Raw genomic sequence first — 24,837 nt, 5'->3', positions numbered from 1 at the left:
GCTGTTTAAAACACAAGATGTGCATGTAAAATCTATTAAGTTAAAAGCAATAATATATCAACTTGCAACAGGGTTGCTTCCGCAAATATTTAATCATTCCTACATAGAAGTAAGAGAGGCCAATTACTCAGATGCAACAGACATTTGTCTTGCAGGATGGGAAGTCTATTGGGCCATTTCACACATTTGGTGGCAGCGAGTCTGGGCTTGCCATCGAGGGTAAAGTCGGAAGGGAGTCACCGTGCCCTATCTCAGCTTGCCAAAGAGTGTACCTGTTCTGTCGCTCACCTGCAAATGTGTGCTGCTGCTTTCACTCTTTGCACCTTCAGGGGAGCACATGAATGCACAATGTGTGAGAAGACTCACAGGAAGCCTTCAGTAATGTATAAGGAGGCCTACCCACTGTCCCTAGTATGGGCTCCATTCTCGGTGCAGTACATAGTTAAAACTATGGAACTCACTCCTGCAGGGAGGCACCAGGGACCGCCACCAGGTTGGATGGCTTTCAAAGAGGACTGGACCAATTCATGGAAGAGAAGTGGGTACCAGCCACAATGGCTATGCTGGAGTCAGCAGTGCTCCTGGCTGACAGTTGCTGGAAACCACAGGAGGGGAGAGAGCTCTTGTGCTCAAATCCTGCCCATTGGGGCATCCAGTTAGTCACTGTGAGAACAGGATGCTGAACCAAAGGGGCCATTGGCTTGATCCAGCGAGCTCTTCTTGTGTTCTTCCATTAATTCCCACTACCCGTGACTGTGACGTTAACATAGGAGAGTGCTGGAGGTGAAATAGTTAAACAGGCCACCCAATCAGAACCCAGGGGGTGGAGTCAGAGGGACTATAAAACCATCTCTGGGAGGGGCGAAGGGAGAGTTTGTTGGGAGTTGGGTGGTTGGTTGGAGTGGGAGTGAATTGGGATAGAGTCTGTGGGTAGGTTGAGTTAGTGTAGTGAAATAAGCTGAGTCAGGAACAGTTAGGGGCTAGGAAGACAAGTAAATACAGTGGTACCTCAGGTTAAGTACTTAATTCGTTCCGGAGGTCCGTACTTAACCTGAAACTGTTCTTAACCTGAAGCACCACTTTAGCTAATGGGGCCTCTTGCTGCCACTGCACCGCCGGAGCACAATTTCTGTTCTCATCCCGAAGCAAAGTTCTTAACCTGAAGCACTATTTCTGGGTTAACAGAGTCTGTAACCTGAAGCGTATGTAACCTGAAACGTATGTAACCCGAGGTACCACTGTATCTGAGAGGTGGTTTAGTGAGTGAAAGCAGGTAGCGGAAGTTATAGGTCTGGATAGGCACCCCATGATTGTAATGGACAAATACCGTTTATGAAACCACACGCTTGTTAAACTGCAGTAAATAAACAGAAGTTTATGTTCCAATAAACTGACTGGACTCAGTATTGTACCAGGTAGGGCCTGGGTGGTGGCAACGAGAAATAAAGTGTTGGCACAGGGATCAATAGACGGTGAAACGTCCGAGGACCCTGTGTGATCGCCATAGTGACCGCTAGGGGAGTTCTTGCTCAGCTGACCTGGTCGATCCAGAGCTTGCCCACGATGATGTTGTGAACGGTGGAGGTCACCTTCTGCCAGACATAGTGGTTGCCGCTGGAGTGGAATTCCAAGTGGATGTAACCTGCAGGGAAGAAAAGAGAGACTCTTGCTTCTAGGTCCTGCTTGCGGGCTCCTCACAGGCCACAGTGGGAACAGGATGCTGGGCTAGATGGACTTCTGATCTAATCCAGGCAACAGGCTCTTCAAAGGCCTCTCATTAAGGGGTGGGATTTCTGATGAACATCATATGCTTGCTCACTGCCCACCATGGAGATGGACTAAATATTCCATCATGCCTGGGCAGCAGCAGGATTCACATAACAGGGGAAAGGGGACAAAGGGGGCTTCTGGGAGGGTGTTTATTATAGGATCCTCATGCAGGCACATTTTTTGGGCAGGGTCCACACAACATGGTTGACATCAAAATGCCAGCCCACCCACCTATCCCTAATTTGATCCAGATTTACACTTCTGGGGGCGGAGGAGGTGTCGGACTTTGGTAATTTAAAAAAGTCCCAACAAGATCTGTGGACCCACTGAATGGCAGCAGTTTCCCAGGGTTTGGGGCAGGGCATTCCCAGCCCTACCTGGAGATGCCAGGGCCTGAAGCTGGGACCTTCTGCATGCATTGCAAAGGCTCCATCCCTGTGCCACAGGGCCTTCCCCACAGATTCCCACATGTTCCAACTTTGACATGACAGCATAAGCCAGTCTAGAAAGGGGCCTTTCTGCACTTTCTAAAAGATTCTAGCAGCCACCGCTAGGACCAGTGATTAGAGGGAGAGGATGCGGCACTTGGAGGTGGCTCAGAGCATCCCTTCCTCTACCAGCCAACTCCCACTGCTGAGGTTGTCAACTCCTCTGTCAGGTTTAGAATCAGTTCCATGACCTGCTGAATTGCTGCCCGCCATGAACATGGAAAGGCCTTTGGAGAACCTCAAGGCAGTCTAAGGGCCCTCCCAGACTGTCGCTATCTTCATTCAGTCGGTTGCCGGCAAAAATATATATGTTGATTTGGTGCTCTTAAATAGAAGAGGAGATCTCTTAGATCAGGGTTTCCCAAACTTGGGTCTCTAGTTGTTTTTGGACTACAATTCCCACCATCCCTGACCACTGGTCCTGCTAGCTAGGGAAGATGGAAGTTGTAGTCCAAAAACAGTTCGGGAAACCCTGCCTTAGAGATACAAGGAATTCCCCAACAACAATGGGCCTAAGCGTGGTGCAGATAACGCCAAGGTTGAAGGTACAATCCCTGTAAGGGACAGCTGCATAGTCCTGTATTGCAGGGGGTTGGACTAGGCGTCTTCAAACTCGGCCTTCCAGGTGTTTTTGGCCTACAACTCCCATGATCCCTAGCTAGCAGGATCAGTGGTCAGGGATGATGGGAATTGTAGTCTCAAAAACATCTGGAGGGCTGAGTTTGAGGAAGCTTGGACTAGATGATCCTCAGGGTCCCTTCCAACCCTATGATTCTATGATCTATGCCAAGGAATGATTAACTGCCGAGGACACAGAACGTTCTACCTGGGGAACAGGTGCTTACCCAGCGGCATGATGGAGAGGTATTTGCCTCGGAACTTGCTGGCAATGGTGATTTCCTGCCACAGTGTCCAGCCTCGCTTGGAATAGACATGATGGGCCGCGGCGGGAGGGTGATGACTCACCTGGAGTGAGGGGAGATCCAAGGAGAAACAAACCCCAATGGTGTTAGGTCTAAGTGGTTGGCAAAACAGTTCAGCAGGCCCACAACTTATGCAAGGGTTATGTTCCAGGGGTCAGGGGTCTTTTTTTAATTTTTATTGGAAATTTTATTTACAACATAACACAAATCCCTCACCCCCCAACACAGAAATCCACCCCCATCAGACATGAACATAACAAACAACAAGCATAATAAACAACAATACAAACAATCAAATAAAATACTTCCTTTTTCCTGTTTCTGGCATCCTTATTTACTTCTTATAAGCTGTTTCCTTTATGAATAATTATTAAGATTTTTTTAATTATAACTTAAATATCCACAAAGTCTCCTGCAGACATTAATTGAAACAAGTCCAGGTATGAATTTTAGGACACTGTTTTGTGAAGTATTCTCTGCATTTTCCCCATGCTTTTTGAAATTCTTGTCTAGTGTGGTCTCTAATTGCCACAGTTCAATATACTCTAATCTAGCCAGTTCAATCTAGCCAGTTCAATATACTCTAACAGTTTGTCTTGCCATTCCATTTTTGTTGGCACAATTTCTTTTTTCTTTTTTTAGCAATTAGGATCCTTGCCGCTCCCGTGGCATAGAGGAATATATTCTGATCTTCTCTTGCTATACCTGCGTCCATTATCCCTAGTAGAAAAGCTTCTGTATTTTTTATAAAGTTATACTTAAACATTTTTTTTAGCTCATCATATACTATGTATAGTATAGTACACAAGGGACCCCTGACCATTAGGTCCAGTCGTGACCGACTCCGGGGTTGCGGCGCTCATCTCGCTTTATTGGCCGAGGGAGCCGGCGTACAGCTTCCGGGTCATGTGGCCAGCATGACTAAGCCGCTTCTGGCGAACCAGAGCAGCGCATGGAAATGCTGTTTACCTTCCCGCCGGAGCGGTACCTATTTATCTACTTGCACTTTGACATGCTTTCGAACTGCTAGGTTGGCAGGAGCAGGGACTGAGCAACGGGAGCTCACCCCGTCGCGGGGATTCAAACTGCCGACCTTCTGATCGGCAAGTCCTAGGCTCTGTGGTTTAACCCACAGCGCCACCCGTGTCCCTATAGTAGAGTACATAGTATACAATAAAGTTCTGAACATTTAAAAAGGAACAAATAAATGAAACAATGGATGCGAGTAATCTGGGTTTGAGCTGGAAGAGAATGGGAGGCCCACCTACAGTCAAGCAGAGGATGCCCAAGCCCCACCCCACAATGGCACACCAGCTTCCCTCCCCTTTTCCTCACCTGCTCACAAAGAGAGCGAAAACCCAGCTCATCTAGCCGGTCCAGCTCGTAGGTCTCACCCAGGAGCGGATTGAATGGCTTCGCTGTCCGGTGGACTGTCGTCGAGTAGGAAGACACGGAGAAAGCAGCCACAAAGCACATCTGCTCAATGGAGCTCTCGCACTTGACGGCTTTGTCAAGCAGTTCATGGTACTCGAGGTCCTCTGTCAGTCTCTGCAGCATGGATAGCGGCTCATTGAAGTTCACCTGCAGAAAGCCAGAGAGGTTGGTTGCTAACCCACGGGGCGGAGAAGGGAATCGCTCTCTTTCTATCTCATTTTTCATTATTATTTGAAGGCACTTATATACCACTTTGTATTTCAAAAATCTCCGCGCAGCAGTAAGGGAGCAGACACCTTATAATCCAGTCCTATTGGATTGCCCCCTGCAGAATGCAACCCCTGTGATGTTTGCAGAAAGCCAGTGAGAAAAAGAGACCTCCCGTGAGTGGTCTGGGCTACTTTTGCAAGTTGGGACAAGAGGGTTGGAAATCTATCTGCCATCACACACAACCATAGAATTGTAGAGTTGGAAGGGACCATGATGATCATCTGGTCCAACATCCTGCAATGCAGGGATCTTTTTGCCCAACCTGGGGCTCAAACCCACAACCCTGAGACTATGAGGCTCATGTTCTACCGACTGAGCTATTCAGCTGTTTAAATGTCCTCGAGCAACCGCTCCCATAGGCTTCCAGATGATCTCCTTTGCTGTACAAAGAGGAAACTGCCTCTGCTGTTGGAGGCTGCAAATGGGGAGAGAGAGAGAGCTGTTGCACTCAAGTCCTGCTTGCAGGCTTTCTTACCAAGAGGTACCTGGCTGGCCACTGTGGGAAGATGATACTGGACCAGATGGGCCCTTGGTCTGATCCTGCTACTGGACTCTTCTGTTGTTATTTATTAGGCGAGAAGGGATATATCAGGCATAGGCAAACTCAGCCCTCCAGATGTTTTGGGACTACAACTCCCATCATCCCTAGCTAACAGGACCAGTGGGCAGGGATGATGGGAACTGTAGTCTCAAAATATCTGGAGGGCCGAGTCTGCCTATGCCTGGGATATATGGATGGGGAAACAGCAAGCATCTCTCTATTTTAAAAAAAACGGGAGGGGAGTGAATGTTATGCTGCAGCTGAGTGAGTATGATTAGCAGCTTGGCTGGGAAACCCATAAAGGAGCGTGTAATTTATATGTATATATAATTGCAAGTGGTATGTGTCTGTATCTGAAGTCCTTTGTCATCCACACAAAAAGCTCCCCGCGAAGGCGGAAGATTTACCGTCATGCCAAAACGATATTACATTTCCAAGCCTCTCCCAGTGTGGCTTTTCTATGTGAACTTTAATCTCTTTGCTGCCACAGGAGCGGCAATGGCAGATTTAAAGGCCCCACCGAATCGTTCCATTTGGCCCACTGCTGCAATTTTACAGATTGTGTGTATTGAATGCAGGGATTATTTATACATCACAGTGCCAGGGCTATTAAGGGGCCTCTGTGTCCTTCGCCAGGGTCACGTTCCTGCGTAATTGAAGGGGAAAGACTCCCTGTTGACTCAAAGGGGGAGTGGAGACACTGTACAAAGACCAGGCTCTGCTGTGAGCAAACCCCCCACCCCATTTCTCTGCTACCCACTGGGGGTGGGAGGGAAGGAAAGGGCCTAAGACAAGCATAGGTAAACTCGGCCCTCCAGATGTTTTGGGACTACAACTCCAATCACTCCTACCTAACAGGACCAGTGGTCAGGGATGGTGGGAGCTGTAGTCCCAAAACATCTGGAGGGCCGAGTTTGCCTATGCCTGGCCTAAGATTTTGGAACAGCAAGACCCTCTGCAGCAAAAGGGGGAAATGCTGGCGTTAGATACTCGAGGCTAAAGCAGATCCCATTCACCGAGAGTGGGAAGCTGGGGGAAAGAGGCGAACACCTTCATCATTCTGCCCGGACACTGAGGGCCTTCTGGCGGTACCCTCGCTGTGAGAAGCCAAGTTACAGGGAACCAGGCAGAGGGCCTTCTTGGTAGTGGCACCAGCCCCGTGGAACTCCTTCCCACCAGATGCCAAAGAGAACAACAACTACCAGACCTTTAGAAGACATCTGAAGGCAGCCCTGTTTAGGGAAGCTTTTAATGTTTAACAGACGACTGTATTTTAACATTTTGTTGGAAGCTGCCCAGAGTGGCTGGGGAAACCCAGCCAGATGGGCGGGGTATAAATAAATTATTATTATTATTATTATTATTATTATTATTATTATTATTATACCTGTCTGTGTTGGGGAAAGGCTGTAGCTCAGTAGAAAAGCATCTGCTTCCCATGCAGAAGATCCCAGGTTCAATCCCCAGGGAGGGCTGGGAATCTCCTCTGCCTAAAGAGCCACTGCCAGTCAGTGCTGACTGCCCTAAGTTAGACGGACCAATTGTCTGACTTCAGTGAAAGGCAGCTTCCAATGTTCCTACAGGGACTGAGATAACCAGGAGGTGTGAAAGCCCACTTTATTAAATTTAAATGTGCTTCATTTGTGTAGCACTTCATTTGTGTAGCATTAGAAAAATGCACAAGGGTATCTGCACCTGAGTTGGGCATTGGGGATTCCATGCTGACAATCGGGGGATAGATTTTCCCACCTGCCTTGCCCCACCGTCCAACCCCTGGACCTTTCTAAATGAATTTCTTAATGGGATACTTGGACTTGACCTATTGGTAAGCTGTATGTATATGTCAAATGAACTGTTTAAACTTTGTGTTTCTCAAACTCGGGTCTCTGGCTGCTGTTGGACTACAATTCCCATCATCCCTAGCTCAGGGATGATGGGAACTGCAGTCCAACAACAGCTGGAGATCCTAGTTTGAGAAACACTGTTTCAACTGATTATTATTTTTTTTGTGTTACCTTGCAGGAACATCATATGTCCTATTATGTATTGTTATTGTGTAGGCATTTATTGATTTTAATGTGAACTGCTTTAGGCATAGGTTTACTTGTGAGAAATGCAGGCTATAAATATACTGACTATGACAATCTGCAAAGGGAAGAACTGCCAGAGCATCTCTCCTACGGAGAGCATCGGCGGCAGCCATCTGCCCTGCGTGGGCTCAATCAGGAAGCAGCTCTGGAAATGTAACAAGCAAGCATTCAGTTACTTCCTGATTAAACATATCTGATTGTTTCAAAAGCAGGCGCTGCCAGTGGCTTGTGTGCTGCTGGGCCGCTGCCAACCCCGGCTAGCTGTCCAGGCACTCCTGAGCAGAGAATGTAGGTGGCTTTCTTGCCTTTGAAGGCAGAGCTTAAACCTTCCCTCTCCCCACCACCAACTCCCCACAACAGGGACGGACTTGCTCAGCCACACAAGCCACAAATCTTCGCCACTACCAGCCAACCGGGTTCCTGTGGCGACAAGCAGCCTTGTCACTAATGGGAAAACAAAAGGCTGGGATGCGAAACTGCTTTAGTCCTTTTTCTATTGCCAAAGGTCCCATTCTCTCTCTCTCTCTCTCTGCTTGCTACCTTATAGGACCACTTGTAAGCAGAATTAAACGAGCCTTTGCATCTAACAATTGGGTTTCTTGAAATGCCAGGAAGGGAGAAGTGGGTGTTGCAGGGGAGGGGACTGATAAATTAACAGGATGGGAGCAAATATGAAGGTGGAATTTTACCCTTTTCTCCCCTGCTGCAACCCTGAAACTAGTACAGAGGTACCTCCGGTTGCGGACGGGAACCGTTCTGGAGGTTTTGCAACCAGAGAGACTGCTTCTGCGCATGTGTGCACAGCAGTAGAGCACTTCTGCGCATGCAGCAAAAACCCAGAAATACATTTCCGTGTTTGCCGCTTATGTATCCTGAAGTTTATGTAACCGGAGGGATACCTAAGCGGAGGTACGACTATATTTTGTTTCAGGGGAAGTGGGGAAGAGAGAGGATTCCTCCATCGGTGCCATTCAAAACAAATTGCTGTCAAAGAGCCTAAGCGTTTGGGAAATCTCCCTGACTTAGCCAGCGAGATGGTGATTGCTTATCCCCGCTTCTCCCTAAGGTCCCAGGGCAAGTCGCAAAAATCGCAATGTTAAAAGCAGTTTGAAACGACTTACTGTTGCAGGAATAAGGGGGGTCCAAAAAGTATGCAACTCAAGTGTCATATTTCAGGGTAAAGAGATGCACCTCCAACAGATGCCCCACCAGTTGGACTTAATACAAGAAAAAAACCCTTATTGCCTTGTGTGTGTGTAGGAACTAGCATACTGTACGAAGGTAAAGTTTGCATGAATTTCTCTTCCCACTTTTATCTCTGGCCCCACCCAACACTGGCAAGCAGCCCCCGGGAAGGCCACCCAGAAAGAGACTGTGGCCTGGAAATGCCCCACCCCCAGAACCAGAGCATGGGGCAGTGAGGAATCACATACAGGCATGGGAATCTTGGACAGTTCTTTGCCAATGCAGTTCTTCATTATGCTCCAGAGGTTAAGGCTGTAGTTGGGCTTGTCCGGGACCCGAGTCCGCCTCTTCTTCTTATGAATGCCATCTTTGCTTGAACCGTCGTAGCTGGCTTGGTGAGAGCTGTCGAACACCTGGGGAGGAAGCAGAGCAGGAGGGAGAGTTCAAGGGGCCGGTCAGCCAGCAACACACCTTGAGACTTTCAGCTCCCCACCCACCTCTGCATACGGGAAAGTGATCTCCCCAGTAGCCCAAAATTGCAACAGCTGCTGTCTTTAATTCAGCTTGCAAATTTTAGCTGCTTGGCTGTGCTTTTATATGCTTGCCCCTGAATGGCAAAGGCTAGCAGCTGATACAAATAAATGTGTATCATATTGATAAAGGAGCGCCTCTGCCCCCATTGTTCAGCCCCTACACTGAGATCCAGCACTGAGGGCCTTCAGGCAGTCCCCTTACTGTGAGAAGTGAAGTTTACAGGGAACCAGGCAGAGGGCCTTCTTGGTAGTGGCACCTCCCCTGTGGAAAGCCCTCCCATCAAAAGTCAAGAAGATAAAGAACTACACCACTTTGAGAAGACACCTGAAGGCGGCCCTGTATGAGGAAGTTTTTAATGTTATTATGTTTTTAATATTTTGTAGGTAGCCACCCAGGGTGGCTGGGGCAACCCAATCAGATGAGTGGGGTACAAATAATAAAATTATTATGGGGAGGAAGGTATTGTGGGTGGGTGGGTGGGGATTGGCAGGCCAATGACAAGCATAGGAAGCTCATTGTGACTGGAAGTGGTTCTGTGGGATTTCAAATAAGGCTCATCTTCCAGAAAAGCAGAAGCGCTGCCCCATTAGTGAGCCATAACCCTTCCGGCCACCCCAGCCTTAGAACATGCATGGTGCCACCAAGGGGTGTGTGGGGGAAATTCCCATTTCAAACTTTGCAAAATGCGCTTACGTTGTCGTCCAGGTTCCAGCTCTCCCCTCGGCCTTCGCTGGTCCCGCTAACGTTGCTGCCGGCACGCCTGCAGAGAAAACACAGGGGGCAGCGGTGAGTGAGGCGGCGCACAGAAGCCCGGAGCCGCGAGCGAGAGTTACCCATCCACAATGGAAGCCTCTGCTGCCGAACATGCCATTGAGAAAGAGTGTCACAAATGGGGGGTTCTGATATGCAAATGCACGGCTTCACATTCCTACAAAGCCAGCTTGCTAGCCAGGTTGTCCAAAGCCCCAAAGGCAAGATTTTCTGGACCAGGCAGGTGAGAAGAGTGAACTGGGCACAGGAACAGAAGAAGAGGCTGCTGGATCAGGCCAGTGGTCCATCTAGTCCAGCATCCTCTTCTCGCAGTGGCCAACCAGATGCCCCAATGGGAAAACCACAAGCAGGATTCAAACACAAGAGCCCTCTTCTCTCCCGAGGTTCCCAGCAATTGGTATTCAGAAACATTGATGCCTCTCTGACTGAGGAGGCAGAGCATAGCCATTCTGGTATCCCTCTCCTCCACGAATCTGTCCAGTCCTCTTTTAAAGCGTTCAAGTTGGTTCTCACTTCCTCATGTGGCAGTGAGTTCCACGGTTGTTGTTTTTTAAACAAGAACTTTCTTTTATCTGCTCTTTCACTGAATAGGTTGGAGGCACTGAAGGAAAGGGGGTTTCTTTCCCCCACTTCAAGTTGAATGCAACTGGCCCACTCATTAGGGGTGGCCTTCTAAGCATCTAACGAAAAGCCAAACTTGTCTGTTGAAAATGGGCAAGATCTAAAAGAGGCCTGCTATCCATCGCCAAGTGCTCCAAAGAGAGGAAATGGCCTCTTTCACACACCCTATTTGTTTTGCATTCATCCTGATCTGCCTGCACAAAGCTTGTGCAGATGTTAGAATAATAGAATCATAGAATTGTAGAGGTGGAAGAGACCCCAAGGGTCATCTAGTCCAACCCCCTGCAATGCAGGAATCTCAGCTAAAGCATCTGTGACAGATGGCCATTCAACTTCTGCTTAAAAATCTCCAAGGAAGGAGAGTCCACAACCTCCTGAGGGAGACCCTGTTCCACTGTCAAACAGCTCTTACTATCAGAAAGTTCTTCCTGATGTTTAGTCAGAATCTCCTTTCTTGTAACTTGAAGCCGTTGGTTCGAGTCCTGCCCTCCGGAACAGGAGAAGACAAGCTTGCTCCCTCTTCCACATGACAGCCCTTCAGAGATTTGAAGATGGCTGCCGTATCTCCTCTCGGTCTCTTTTCCAGGCTAAACATACCTGGCTCCTTCAACCATTCATCAGCAGGCTTGGTTTCCAGACCCTTGATCATCTTGGTAGATTACAGGTGAAATTTGGAAAATTAGAATATTGTGGAAAAGTTCATTTCAGTAATTCAACTTAAAAGGTGAAACTAATATATGAGATAGACTCATGACATGCAAAGTGCAACATTGTGCAGTATTGCTCTACTTGCAGTCCTTGTTTTGCCGATTTCATTTAATATTCTAATTTTCTGAGATTGTTAATTTGGGGTTTTCATCAGCTGTACGCCATGATCATCACAATTATAACAAATAAAGGCTTGACATATCTCGCTTTGCATGTCACGGGTCTATCTCATATATTAGTTTCACCTTTTAAGATAAATTACTGAAATAAATGAACTTTTCCACGATATTCTAATTTTCTGAGTTTCACCTGTATATCTACTCTCAAACGTTTACTCTGATTTGTTTGTGGGCAGATTATACAACAACAGTCTTCCATTCTTATTTGCTTGGGGGCTGTTTATGCAACTTCCTGCTCATCACGCGTCCATTCCAACTCTTTTGAATGCACTTCCCTGTCACTTCCCTAACAGCAGAAGGTCAGTTTCTTTCTTCTTCTTTTTAAAGTGGATTTTGCTATGCTAGGGTTTCCGACTGCCTGGCGGCTCCCAGGGAGCAGGTGCCATACCTACCGGTGGTGCTTCGATGGATCCGCAGCTACTGTGATGAAAGCTTGTGCGTCCTCCATGGCATCGAAGTACTCCGTCTCCTCATCTTCATCACTGGCTTCCGCTTTCACGCTCTGTACGCTCCCTGCTGGCAGAGAGGCAATAATACCCAGGTGAGCAAATCCGCTGGCTTGGCTGGGGCTGATGGGAGTTAGAATCATGGAATTGTAGAGTTGCAAGGGGCCCCCCGAGGATCATCTAGGCCAACCCCCTGCAATGCAGGCCCCAGAGTCTCTACCGCCAGCCCTCATCCGTCATGCCACCTTGCCAGGGAAAATACAAAACATTAAACAAAGCTACAGAGACTTGCGAACTACCCATCCTAAGATGAACTTATAATGCCTGGTTTCAATACAGTGGTGCCTCGCAAGACGAAAAGAATCCGTTCCGCGATTCTCTTCGTCTAGCGGTTTTTTCGTCTTGCGAAGCAAGCCCATTGACGGCTTAGCGGCTTAGCGCTATTAGCGGCTTAGCGGCTTTTAGCGGCTTAGCGGATAAGCGGCTTAGAAAAAGGGGGGGGAGAAAAAAAAACCCCGCAGGAACTCGCAAGATATTTTCTTCTTGCGAAGCAAGCCCATAGGAAATTCGTTTTGCGAAGCACCTCCAAAACGGAAAACCCTTTCGTCTAGCGAGTTTTCCGTCTTGCGAGGCATTCGTCTTGCGGGGCACCACTGTAGATTTTTCCAATGCTTAACTCAGTCTTTTAGGTAAGTTCACAAAGATACCAACAAAAGGTAAGTTTGGTGTTATTCAAAATACTGAGAGATGCTAGTGGAGTTGTAGATAGATGTTAATGAAGTTGTAGACAGGGTGCTAGCGATTTGCACCTGTTTCGCCCTGGCAGTCCAAGTCATCAAGAGGCTTCTGTTTGCCCCTGATGGGGCCCTTTTACTGGGGCTTGCAGGTAGCACACTCCCAAGATAGTTTTCCGGGCTTCTCCAGTGGTCTAATCTCAAAGTCTTGATACGTATATTGATATCCAGTCTTATAGAAAATACTCTTTCTTGGCTTAAGCTTAAGAGACTGATTTGCTTAGCTGCAGCAGCTCTCCAGGGTTTCAGGGTCTCTCCCTGGAGATGCTGCTGGGAATTGAATCTGGGACCTTCTGCATGCAAAGCAGGTGCTCTGGCCCTTCCCCTTAAAAAGAGTTAAGTTCCTAGTCCCCATGGTTCTAAGGAAAGAGCCGGATGAAGCAAGAACATAGGAGGGCTGCCTTATGCCAAGTCAGACTATTGGTCCACGCAGCTCATTACTGCCTACAGTGGTACCTCGGGTTAAGAACTTAATTCGTTCTGGAGGTCCATTCTTAACCTGAAACTGTTCTTAACCTGAAGCACCACTTTAGCTAATGGGGCCTCCTGCTGCTGCCGCGCCGCTGCTGCATGATTTCTGTTCTCATCCTGAAGCAAAGTTCTTAACCCGAGGTACAGTGGTGCCCCGCAAGACGAACGCCTCGCAAGACGGAAAACCCGCTAGACGAAAGGGTTTTCCGTTTTGGAGACGCTTCGCAAAACGAATTTCCCTATGGGCTTGCTTCGCAAGACGAAAATGTCTTGCGAGTTCCTGCGGGGTTTTTTCCCTTTTTCCCCCTTTTCCTAAGCCCTAAGCCGCTTATCAGCTGATCCGCTGATAAGCCGCTTATCAGCTGATCCGCTAAAAGCCGCTAAACCGCTAATAGCGCTAATCCGCTAAGCTGTCAATGGGCTTGCTTCGCAAGACGAAAAAACCGCTATACGAAGAGCCTCACGGAACGGATTAATTTCGTCTTGCGAGGCACCACTGTACTATTTCTGGGTTAGCAGAGTCTATAACCTGAAGCATCTGTAACCTGAAGTGTCTGTAACCCAAGGTACCACTGTATATTGACTTGCAGCCCTACCTGGAGGTGCTGCAGGGAATCAAACCTGGGACTTTCTGCATGCAACACAGGTGCTCTAACATTGAGCTATGGCCCTTCCCTGCGAAAGGCCCTAGCCAGCTAAGGTGCAGGGCAAGAGCTGCTTGTCAAATATGGAAGCAGTCGTGGCAGCGAGCCTCTTCCTCACCTTTGGACGCACGGATGCTGGTGTTCGTAGAGAGGGAGGGGGCCCCTCGGCAGGCTCTCTCCAAGTTGTTGTGCTGCTTGGCTAGCTGCTCAATGGTTTCCTCCAGGCGGGTCCGCTGCTCCCGCTCATACTGGAGCGCCCGCTGCCATTTGCGGCTGTGGGTCTCGGCTAAATCCAGGAAGTCGCGGCAGGCCTGCAAGCAGAGAGAAGGCAAGGGGTCAGCAGGGGAGAGCTGCAGGAGCTGTCGGTACAGCACGAGACTCTTACATCTCAGGGTTATGGGTTTGAGCCCCACATTGGGTGAAAGATCCCTGCATTGCAGGGGGTTGAACTAGATGGTCTCTTCCAACTCTATGATTCTAGGAGGGTCAGCACTCTATGGCCATCTGAAGGACCGTATTCTCCCATATGAACCTGCCCAGGCTCTAAAATCTTCGGGGAAAGGCCTTCTCTTGCTCCTGCCACCTCACAGGCACGCTCGGTGGGGATGCAGGACAGGGCCTTCTCGGTGGCTGCTCCCAGGCTTTGGAACTCCCTAGAGAAGCCAAGACCAAGGAGAAGAGTTGGTGGAAGAAGATTGGAAGAAATTTAAAGTTTATTTACAGAAACATTGTAAAATTAAGGAATGTTAGAAGGGTGTTGGAATGAAGTTATGTGGTTTTAGCAGAAATGATATAAAGGATTAAGTAAAAATGGATAGTTAATTAGTGAAAGAAGAGAGTGTAAAATTACAGTATGTTAAGATAAATTATTAGGATAAAAACAAAGATGGAGAGGATTTGCTGAAATATCTAATTGAACTAGAATACAAAAAAGGGAGGTGTGAGGAGGTCAAGGAAATAAGCAAATGGAAAATAAGTTACGGGAAGGTTTGACTTGTTTTTTTCCTTTTTCTTTTTTTCTTAATTGTTTGTATTTTTCTGGGTTTTTTATTTTTTGCTTGTCTGTATTCATGGTGATGTATTGTCTTGTTTATTCTTGCTTAATTTAGTGTTTTCTTTCTGAAATTTTAAAACTGGAATAAATATTATTTTTTTTAAAAAAGAGAGAGACTGGCTCCCTCCTTGTCGGCCTCCCAGAGAAAAATGAAGGCTGTTTTCTTCCGAGAATGCTTTGGGAATTGACTGTTTTTTTAAAAAGGAAATGGCTTTTAATAGTTGCTGGAGGGCAGCTGGAGCCTGACTTGGGAGAGGGGGGCAGTGATTTGTGGGGACCTGTACCAGCCAGGAGGCAAGAGATAGAGGCAGGGGAAACTTCAGAGCTGGAGGGTGGAGCACTGGAGGAAGCGGGAAGCCAGGCAAATGAAGGGCTGGATGCTTCCCAACCCTCTCCTGTACCCGTCTCCCAGAACCAGGAGGGGAATGAAAAGGGAAGAGCACAGGCAGTTTCCATGCAAGCGTAGTCTCCGGCTGTGTGCGCACAGCCTGTCGGGGGCAGCTACATAAACTGGTGGAGGAGGAGTAGGGACTAGCCCCCCCCCTGCTTCTCCCCCCCCCCATCTTTCCTTCCTCCCTAGGACCTGAACAGTTCAGCCAATGGCAGCCAGAGGTCCTTTTGCTGCATGCCCTACCTCTCTCTGACACTGGGGCTGCTCAGCCAATCACTGCCAGAGGCTCTGCGACCCCCAGGAAATGCCCCAGCACATGTGGGAAGCCTCTCCAAAAACTTAAAATCTGTTCCCCAAAAGTGAACCTACACAGAAAGATACAGAGTTGCTTCCAAGCGCCTCTTGCTTTTGGCAAGTCTGAAGAGGAAGGGGCCGTCACACCTGCCGGGCAGGCACTAAAAATGTTTGGGCATCATCAGGAGCCAAAATACACAGCTAGAACAATTAAGTGGTCCCTCACATGAGGTTAGAAGACCCTAATGGGAATCCTCATGGGATATTAATCCACTTAAGGTAAAGGTAAAGGTACCCCTGCCCGTACGGGCCAGTCTTGACAGACTCTGGGGTTGGTGCGCCCATCTCACTTAAGAGGCCGGGGGCCAGCACTGTCCGGAGACACTTCTGGGTCACGTGGCCAGCGTGACAAAGCTGCATCTGGCGAGCCAGCGCAGCACACGGAAACGCCGTTTACCTTCCCGCCAGTAAGCGGTCCCTATTTATCTACTTGCACCCGGGGGTGCTTTCGAACTGCTAGGTTGGCAGGCGCTGGGACCGAGCAGCGGGAGCGCACCCCGCCGTGGGGATTTGAACCGCCGACCTTTCGATCGGCAAGCCCTAGGCACTGAGGCTTTTACCCACAGCGCCAACTGCGTCGCATTAATCCACTGAATGGGACATTAATCCACAGGACGTTTTATATGGGTATGTTCAGATTACACAAGAACCTAGAAAACGGAATTGGGTCTAAAATTCAACTTCCAGAGGATCTCAAGTCTTTTCCTTTTCCTTTTCCTTTCCATTTAAAAGTTGGTTACTAGCACTTTAGGCTGTGAATATACCTTTAAGTCTTATCTGTGAATACAGGCAACACCCAATGAAACCTGTAAAGCCAGAGATACGCTGGATGAATAAGATTTTCAGGAGTTGTGGAGGTTCTAGCAAACTAGACTTGTGCACTGAAAAACCATGCAAAATAAAACAACCTATGCACATTTGCTGTGTTTTCATAATCTATATAGGTAGAAGAAGTCAGGGTTTTTTTATTGGGGGGGGCGCGTTGTGGTGGGGGGGTGCCATAAGGTTTGGATTGCCAGGGCAGAGAATTGTCAAGGTTTCTTGCGGAGAGTATGTGGAACCTGGGGCGGGGAGTGGGGACAGCATGTTGAATTATGCTCCAGGAGAAAATGAAGGGACCAGTCCAGATGGGGACATACACACGCATATGTACACACACACACACACACACACACACACACACAGAGGGAGAGAGAGTCCAAGGCTGTTGTTGCAAAAAATAGCTCTCTGATATTCGCATTCTACCACAGCACATGCTATTTAGTGCTCTGACTCCCGCCGCCCCACCCTGCAATCCTAAATCTGCAGCCACGAACCCCTAAATGGAAACAGTCATGAAAACTGAGCTCATATCCCTGTTTAGTTCACATCCTTTATTTAATATATACAGCTGCACAACTGGTGTGTGTGTGTGTGTGTGTTCAGACTGGGGTATTTGAGGCAGACCATGAGCCCCTCCAGGGCCGGATTTAGGTTTGATGAGGCCCTAAGCTACTGAAGGTAATGGGGCTCTTTATATGTCCAGCTGCCCTTTGTCAACAACAAATTGTCACTGCTTTTTGCATTGAATATATGCTATATGGTAGTTTATGGACCTAATACTGTAGGTATCTAAAGCCATTTGCACATGCAGAATGTAGGCCCCCTATATACAGAAATGAGCAAACCAGTGATATTTTAGGGAGCAGGCTAGCAGGCGGGGCCCATTACTTACATCATAGGAGCCTACACAACACAAAACACTGTTGCTGTATGTAGATTTTATTTTATTTGTTTTTTATCTTGTATTTTGGAAATGTACATCCAGTTGTTTTTTTCCTTTAAATTTTTTGGCGGTGGAGCCCTAGGCTACAGCTTGTTTAGCTTACACGTAAATCCGGTACTGAGCCCCTCCCTGGACATAAGCTCCGCTACACACACAGACAGACACACACATTGTAAATTCCTTCCCATCTTCCCTCCCCTCCGAAGCCAGGCAGAATGGCTAGCCCTCTTTTCCTATTCTTAGTCAAGCGGAGTCCAGACAAGACAGGCAATCCCCTGTGTAGCAATTAAAGGCACAATACGGCAAGATGCTCCTGACAGCTTAAAAGCCCTGCTTTTTTGCAGGTGGAACAAGGACAGGTCAGACTCCTGGGGAAACACAGATGTGCAAAGCAGAGCTCTCTAACAAGCGTTTCTAGTTCCGAATGCTCAGTGTTGGAATTCACAATCCAGGCTGAATTTTGTAAGATGGGCTCCTAAACAACTGTTAGCTTATTTCTAAATTTCTAACACACACACACACACAGAGAGAGAGAGAGACAGAGAGAGAGAGAGAGAGAGAGAGAGAGAAGCAAAGAAACACAACATAAAATGCAACCCATAGTTTCAAATTTAACCGCAGCAAACTGAAAAGCAGCACAGATAACAATGTGGCCTTAATATCTTTGAAAGACATTTCTGTTAAAAAAGGTCTCCCTCCCTTGAGAGCGATTGTGTGTGGCACCAAAAGGTGATAAAGGCAGGCTATTTCGTATCTGCCTCCTATTCAGCAAGTCTTTATAGAATCTTCTACTATTTAAAATCAGTTTTTTTTTAATGATTCATGGTTAAATTCAGAAGAAATAAGGGCTGATTTTGAAAGGTGGGGAATTGGGGAGCACAAAATCCCTTTTGAAACAATGCTGGGGAAGCTATAGGAGCAGTTAGTAAAGATAAAACTTAAAGAATCAATCAATCAATCAATCAATCACTCAATCAATGAATTAAAGAAATTGGCAGTTTTGGGGGGTCCTTGAGAGGCCATGGAAAACAAAGTTTTGGCATCACAGGGGGTGTGGACCCATGGAACTGTCAAGAATTAAAACAAAAACCCTAATTAATGACAGCTTTTGGAGGCCCACAAAAACCACTTTTGGGTGGTGGACATAGCAAGTTAACAATCCCTGGTATAGATGCTATTATCAGTTTGCATTTTTAGTGCAGAAAGTGTTGATCTGATGTGTAGAGATCTTTCCTATTCTAATTAATTCAAGAGGCGTCTGGAAGCTTCTCTGTGTGAAAGAAACAAGCAGAAGGTTCATGATGTTTGGTTTATTCCTTCAGAGAAGCTGAGTACATCTGGCTTAAACTGATTGTTATCTCTTGTTGCGAAGGTCATGCTGACTATAATAATAAGGCCAGAAGGAGGCTGAGATTCACTCTTTTTTTTTTCTCTCTCTCTCCTTCTGGTGTGGTGTTCTGTACATAGTATGCTTAGTGTTAAGGTTTTAGTCTCATTGTAAGTTATTGTAAGTTTAAGTTAAGTCTGCTGCAACTGGATTTCTTATGGACAGTGCCAATCCTGAATGTATTGGATTTGTGACCGTTATGCTCATTTGCCTTCAATAGCAGTAAAGCTCTGCTGGATGAAATACAATTGCCTCTGGTCTATTTTTTGGGAATCCTGCAACGTGTTTAAGTTTTTACTCTGCTAACTATACGTTGAAGTTCTGCTCTGGATCAATACTGAATAGAATTTCATGACAGCTATCATGGACCTGGTTTGGCCCACCGGCTGCCAGTTCCTAAACCTTAATCTAGAATGTCAAATATTTGGCTTTCCTATTGTCAAGCACACCTCTCTGGATCAGCAACATGACCCAAACAGGCTGGAACAAACCACACACACACACACACACACACACACACACACACACACACACACCACGCCAGTTGACAACTGCTCAGTTGGGCTTCGTTCTTGATGTCCTTCTGGAGATTACACAAGCCATCTTTTGTTTTCAAGGCTGGAGTAGGTGGTTGTTTTGTGGGGGAAAGAAACCCGGAGCAGGAGGCCACGAACGAGGTCAAAGAAGAGAGCAAAAGAGGGAAAGGAAGGGGGATTAAATAGGTTTTCATAATGCTCATTGCAAATTTAAAAAACCAGCTCTTTAAGCCAAACTACCACGCGGTGTATCATTTCTACATTGTTCCTCTCAACTGTCGCTACCTTGATAGCTGGAGAGCTTCAGGAGCCTTCCAAGAGAGCCCTCTGGGTCTTAGGGAAGGACAGCAACATGTTAGTGACTACATACACACCACCTGAGCTCCTTTATAAATCATGCCAATATTCCTTTCCACCAGCTCCTTACGCTTGCATCCTGAACCTCCAAACATGGTTTAAAATGTGTGCCTTGTGACAAGCATCTCTAAAGCCAGTTTGCAATCATCTCCTTTGCTCTCTTAACACCCGATAGCACCGTAATGGCCATTTTACTGCAAGAGTCTTTCGAAGCTCTTAAAAGGGAGCTGTGTAATTACAGGTGATGTTCTCAAAATGCATTACATGAAAAATAATCCTTTCCTCGCTACTGGGGGACAGCAAGCAATTTCCATATTACGGCTCTGGCAAGTGGTTTTTGGCAGGCAGACTGGTTCTGCAAGGGGGGGGGGTGAATCCTATTTACAGCATCAATTTATTGTTAACAAGATTACTGTCTCGTTATTTATTGGGGATGTGCAGGACCCAAGCACAACAGCGCTCTCCCCTCTTGCTCTTTCCAGCAACTGGTACTCAGAAGCAGTATTGCCTCTAAAACTGTCCAATGCAACCTTGCCCCTTGGATATGCAATCTAATTTAAACTTAAAATAAAAGCTTTGCATTTTTGTTTACAGATGCCAGCTTAAAATCATTGTTGTCTCAGCAAGATGGATGCCGGGAGGTTTTTAAGCAGAGGTCGGACGGCCCCCTGTCCTGGATGCTTTTATCTGAGAAAGGTTTCTAGTTGGCCACTGTGAGAACAGGGTGCTGGACTAGATGGGCCACTACAGTGGTACCTTGGTTGCCGAACTTAATCCGTTCCGTGAGTCCGTTCGACTCCTGGAACCGTCCAAAAACCAAGGCGCAGCTTCCGATTGGCTGCAGGAGCTTCCTGCACTCAACCAGAAGCCGTGGAAGCCCCGTCGGAAGTTTGGTTTCCAAAAAACGTCCGCAAACCGGAATACTCATGTCCAGGTTTGCGGTGTTCGGAAGCCTATTTGTTCGGGAGCCAAGCCGTTCGACAACCAAGTACCACTGTAATTTAAACTAAAAAAAGAAAAGAAAAGAAAGCCCAAGCTTTGCTGTGTTTCATGCTTTGATTTGTCTGCTATATTTTGCACTGGTTTTAAATTGGCACTTTGTAGGCAACTGCAATATAGTCATATTATTAAGGAGAGGGGGGAATAAGTAAACAAAGGCCAACCAAACAAGGCCCAACACAAAAAGACAGGCTAGCTGAAATAAATGAGTCTTAAAGGCACTGGCGCAGTATGAGGGGGCGAAGGGGTGGTGGCCCTGGGTGCAAAATTCTGAGAGGGCAGCAACAAGGGGCCCCTACAAGGCTGTGCGGCTCAGCTCCTGCTGCCTTCTGGAGCCATGGGGAGGCAGGCCTTAGGGGCTGGGCAGCGCCTCCTCCTCCTCATGGCTGGTAAAAGGATGCCCACATGCCCCTTCTCTGAGCTGGCAGAGCCAGGAGGCAGCAGAGCCACCAAGCCGAGAAGTTGCACGACCACTGCCAGCAGCAGCAGAACCCGCAGCCATGTGCCTCATGGGGCTCCATGCACCTCCACCCCAGTCCAGCAGGGGGAGCAACGTTTACCCTGCCCTGGGCACTGGCAACCCATGCTACACCACTGCTTAAAGGCATTTCTCTAAACAAAGGATAAGAATGGTTGCTTCCTGGGTGATGGCCTCTGACCGGTTACTATTTCTCAGCCTTTGTTGTTTAGTCGTTTAGTCATGTCGGACTCTTCATGACCCCATGGACCAGAGCACGCCAGGCACTCCTGTCTTCCACTGCCTCCTGCAGTTTGGTCAAACTCATGCTGGTAGCTTCGAGAACACTGTCCAACCATCTCATCCTCTATCATCCCCTTCTCCTTGTGCCCTCCATCTTTCCCAACACCAGGGTCTTTTCCAGGGAGTCTTCTCTTCTCATGAGGTGGCCAAAGTATTGGAGTCTCAGCTTCAGGATCTGTCCTTCCAGGGAGCACTCAGGGCTGATTTCCTTAGAATGCATAGGTCTGATATTCTTGCAGTCCATGGGACTCTCAAGAGTCTCCTCTAGCACCAGAATTCAAAAGCATCAATTCTTCAGCGATCAGCCTTCTTTATGGTCCAGATCTCTCTTCCATACATCACTACTGGGAAAACCATAGCTTTAACTATACGGACCTTTGTTGGCAAGGTGATGTCTCTGCATTTTAAGATGCTGTCTAGGTTTGTCATTGCTTTTCTCCCAAGAAGCAGACGTCTTCTAATTTCGTGGCTGCTGTCATCATCTGCAGTGATCATGGAGCCCAAGAAAGTAAAATCTCTCACTGCCTCCATTTCTTCCCCTTCTATTTGCCAGGAGGTGATGGGACCAGTGGCCATGATCATACTGGAGTGGCTTGCCGGTTCCTGCTCCAGGTGGATCACGTTTGGTCACAACTCTCCACTATGACCTGTCCATCTTGGGTGCCCTGCTCGGCATAGCTCATAGCTTCTCTGAGTTATTCAAGCCCCTTCGCCACGGCAAGGCAGTGATCCATGAAGGGGATTTCTCAGCCTAACCTACCTCAAAAGGTTGTAGTGAGGATAAAATACAGGAGGGAGAACTGTGTATGTGTTACCTTGAGCTCCTTAGGAGGGAAAACGGGATATAAATGTAATAGACAATAAAGAGAATAAACAGAAGCTAGAGTGGCCTTTGCCGTATGTTTTGGACTACAAACATTTTATTTGTTTTTATAGCCAACCTTTTCCTCCAAGGAGCCCTCCCTCTCTGTGTATTTTCCTCACAACAACCCTGTTAGGTAGATTAGGCTGAGAGTGAGTGATCGGTCCAAAGTCACCCAGTCACCTTCATGGCTGCATGGGGATTTGAACCCTGGTCTCCCAGGTCCTAGTCCAACACCCTAACTGCTACAGCACCCTAGCTCTCAATACCCATCAGCCCCTGCCAGTACAGCACTGAATGAATGAATGAATTTATTATTTTGGTCACAGACCAGTTCCAGCCTACATAAAATATCAAGGAAGTCATAAAACACGATAGGGATACATTTGAATTTGCATTTGGGAATAACAGGGACAATACAGATCTAGCAACAGTTAAAAATATATAAATTAAAACTTAGTCACTAAAATATAACCTAAAATTATCATTTAAGGCCTTAATCATTATGATATCACAACTTGGTCAATACAGCATTGTTCTTGGAGCTGATGAAAGATGCAGTCCGTAATATCTTCTGGAGGGCAAGTCTGAGCTAGAGAATAAACATTTTGAAAGCCAGTAACGGGAGGCGAAATTGCGCGAGAAAAGGAAGACAGTTGACTGGTGCAGAGCAGTCAAAAGCAGACAGGTGCAATCGTGCCTGCAGAAGAACCATTAAGCCGGGAGGTGGAATCCTAAGCAGCGGCAAGAAGCAAGACTGGCGGGACACAGCCCCCTGGAGAGGTTTAATCTGTCTCACAGGTAGCTCCTGCATATTTTTCCAGGTAGCTGACCGCTATCAGGCTGAGGCAGAGCAGCTTGGCTGATCTGGGCTGGCAACTCTTGCATTAATCGCCAGCTCTTCGCAGAAGGAACCATGTCAGTGGAACAGCGCCCAAGAGTCGCTGGCCTTGCTTCAACGAGACTTTTCATCTAGCACACAACCATTTTGAGACTAACCGCCTTTGACGTTCGGTCTTCAGCTTCGTCATATGGATCGGTTTTGGGGGAGGGCAGGCGAAAGCAGCCAGCTTGCCTTTGCAAATCTCACACAGCGGCAGAGCGCAAGGGCCCCTGTGGTGTGAAGACAGCCCCTTTGGCTGGGTGGCCTGAAACACACACACACACACACACAGTGAGAGGACATGCTCCATGGGACTGGGAGGGCGGAAGGCTGGGAGACCAACAGTAGGTGGAGCCAGTCAACAAGAGGTGGAGCGAACAAACTCTAGTTTTATCCCCCACCCTGCTGAGATGCAAAAGGACAACACTGAGATGGGGGGTCATAATAAGACAGGCAGGTGGCAGACTGAGGCTGGTGTAGTGATTTAACAGACAAAAACTTTTACTACACCTGCAGCATCCCACCTCCTTGCCTCTCTCCCCACCCTTTTGAAAATACGATGGCAGGCAAGGCCCTTCTGGTTTGTTTGTTTGTTTGTTTGTTTGTTTGTTTGTTTTTATTTAATTATTTGTTTTATCTTGCCCAAAGCAACTCAGAGCTTTCTGCACTCAATCGGAAGCCACGGAAGCTGAGTCGGACGTTCAAGTTCCAAAGAACGTTTGCAAACCGGAACACTCACTTCTGAGTTTGCGGAGTTCGGGAGCCAAAATGTACAAGGACCAAGGCATTCAAGAACCAAGGTACAATTGTATATTTCAGCGTACCAGGAGAGGCCTGCTCATACTCACAGGGGTCTAATTTGATATGCAAAGTTTAGCAGAGTATAATATCCCAGCCTTCCTTCCCACCCAGTTCCCTCTCCCAGGTGGTCTCATTGCATTCAGATACTGTAGTAGCATTTTTTGTTTGTTTTATAGCTTGGTTATTGACCTCATCTTCTAACTGAAAGAGCAACAACATTCCTGCAAAGAGATGCTTTCTGCTGAAGTACGTTAGCACTCCTCTGGCTAAGGTTGGACACTCCTAAATTAGGATCGGAAATATCTATCCAGTTCGGTTCTTTGAGTTTCACATTTTCTCCCCAATCTTAAACGCTGTTCTCTAAATGTTGTGGCAATTTGCAATGATAATAATAATAATAACGTTCATGAAAACTTGGAAGCATTTTAGTGCAAATTTCTCCGAATACATTATTCATGCAGTTTTTACTAATGTACATATTTCCGGCAGCAATTTTCTCAAATGCAACGTGTTTGTGTATGTTATTTTGACCGATACCTCAATTTTTATACACATATCTTCCTTGATGCATGCATTTTTACAAACAAGACTAGAGAATTGCATTGCAAAATTCAGATAAGTGCAAATTTCAACATATAGCTGTGTTTCGGTTTGCATATTGTTTGGGAAAGCTTGGCTTTGATCCGATTTGGCTTTCAACATATACTGACTCAAATTCCCCCTCCACCCCTTCTCCTCGCCTTTAATGGAGGATAAGGACTACTCCCACCTCAATTTTCATAAGACTATCAACGGCCACTCCTAACTCATCTCGAATTT

At 47.2% G+C, this 24,837-nt stretch overlaps 1 protein-coding gene and 1 long non-coding RNA gene across 8 annotated transcripts in view; one reads left to right on the top strand and one right to left on the bottom strand.

Moving 5' to 3' along the window:
- Positions 1-24,837, bottom strand: part of OSBP2 (oxysterol binding protein 2) — a 152,474-nt gene that overhangs the window by 15,449 nt on the left and 112,188 nt on the right. For 5 of the 6 annotated variants that reach the window (XM_081841794.1, XM_081841796.1, XM_081841797.1 and 2 more), the window contains 7 exons: positions 13,988-14,180; positions 11,907-12,030; positions 9,929-9,995; positions 8,950-9,114; positions 4,517-4,762; positions 3,104-3,224; positions 1,539-1,642 (listed from right to left, as the gene is read on the bottom strand). In XM_081841794.1, the coding sequence (XP_081697920.1) occupies positions 1,539-1,642; positions 3,104-3,224; positions 4,517-4,762; positions 8,950-9,114; positions 9,929-9,995; positions 11,907-12,030; positions 13,988-14,180 (1,020 nt within the window). The remainder of the gene's footprint in view (positions 1-1,538; positions 1,643-3,103; positions 3,225-4,516; positions 4,763-8,949; positions 9,115-9,928; positions 9,996-11,906; positions 12,031-13,987; positions 14,181-24,837) is intronic. The other variant, XM_081841795.1, reaches the window with a different exon arrangement.
- LOC309330496 lies at positions 10,133-24,518 on the top strand. Of its 2 annotated transcripts, none has more exons than XR_014151445.1 (3): positions 10,133-10,229; positions 11,842-12,055; positions 24,195-24,518. It is a non-coding gene; the product is annotated as an uncharacterized lncRNA (long non-coding RNA). The 2 variants fall into 2 exon arrangements; XR_014151446.1 differs by having other exon boundaries at positions 10,144-10,229; positions 11,860-12,055; positions 24,195-24,517.

The sequence above is a fragment of the Podarcis erhardii genome (genome assembly GCF_964252035.2).
Source record: "Podarcis erhardii genome assembly, chromosome: 15".
Classification (NCBI taxonomy): Eukaryota; Metazoa; Chordata; class Lepidosauria; order Squamata; family Lacertidae; genus Podarcis; species Podarcis erhardii.
The sequence above is the reverse complement of the archived record's forward strand: the minus strand, read 5'-3'. Positions and strand labels throughout refer to the sequence as shown.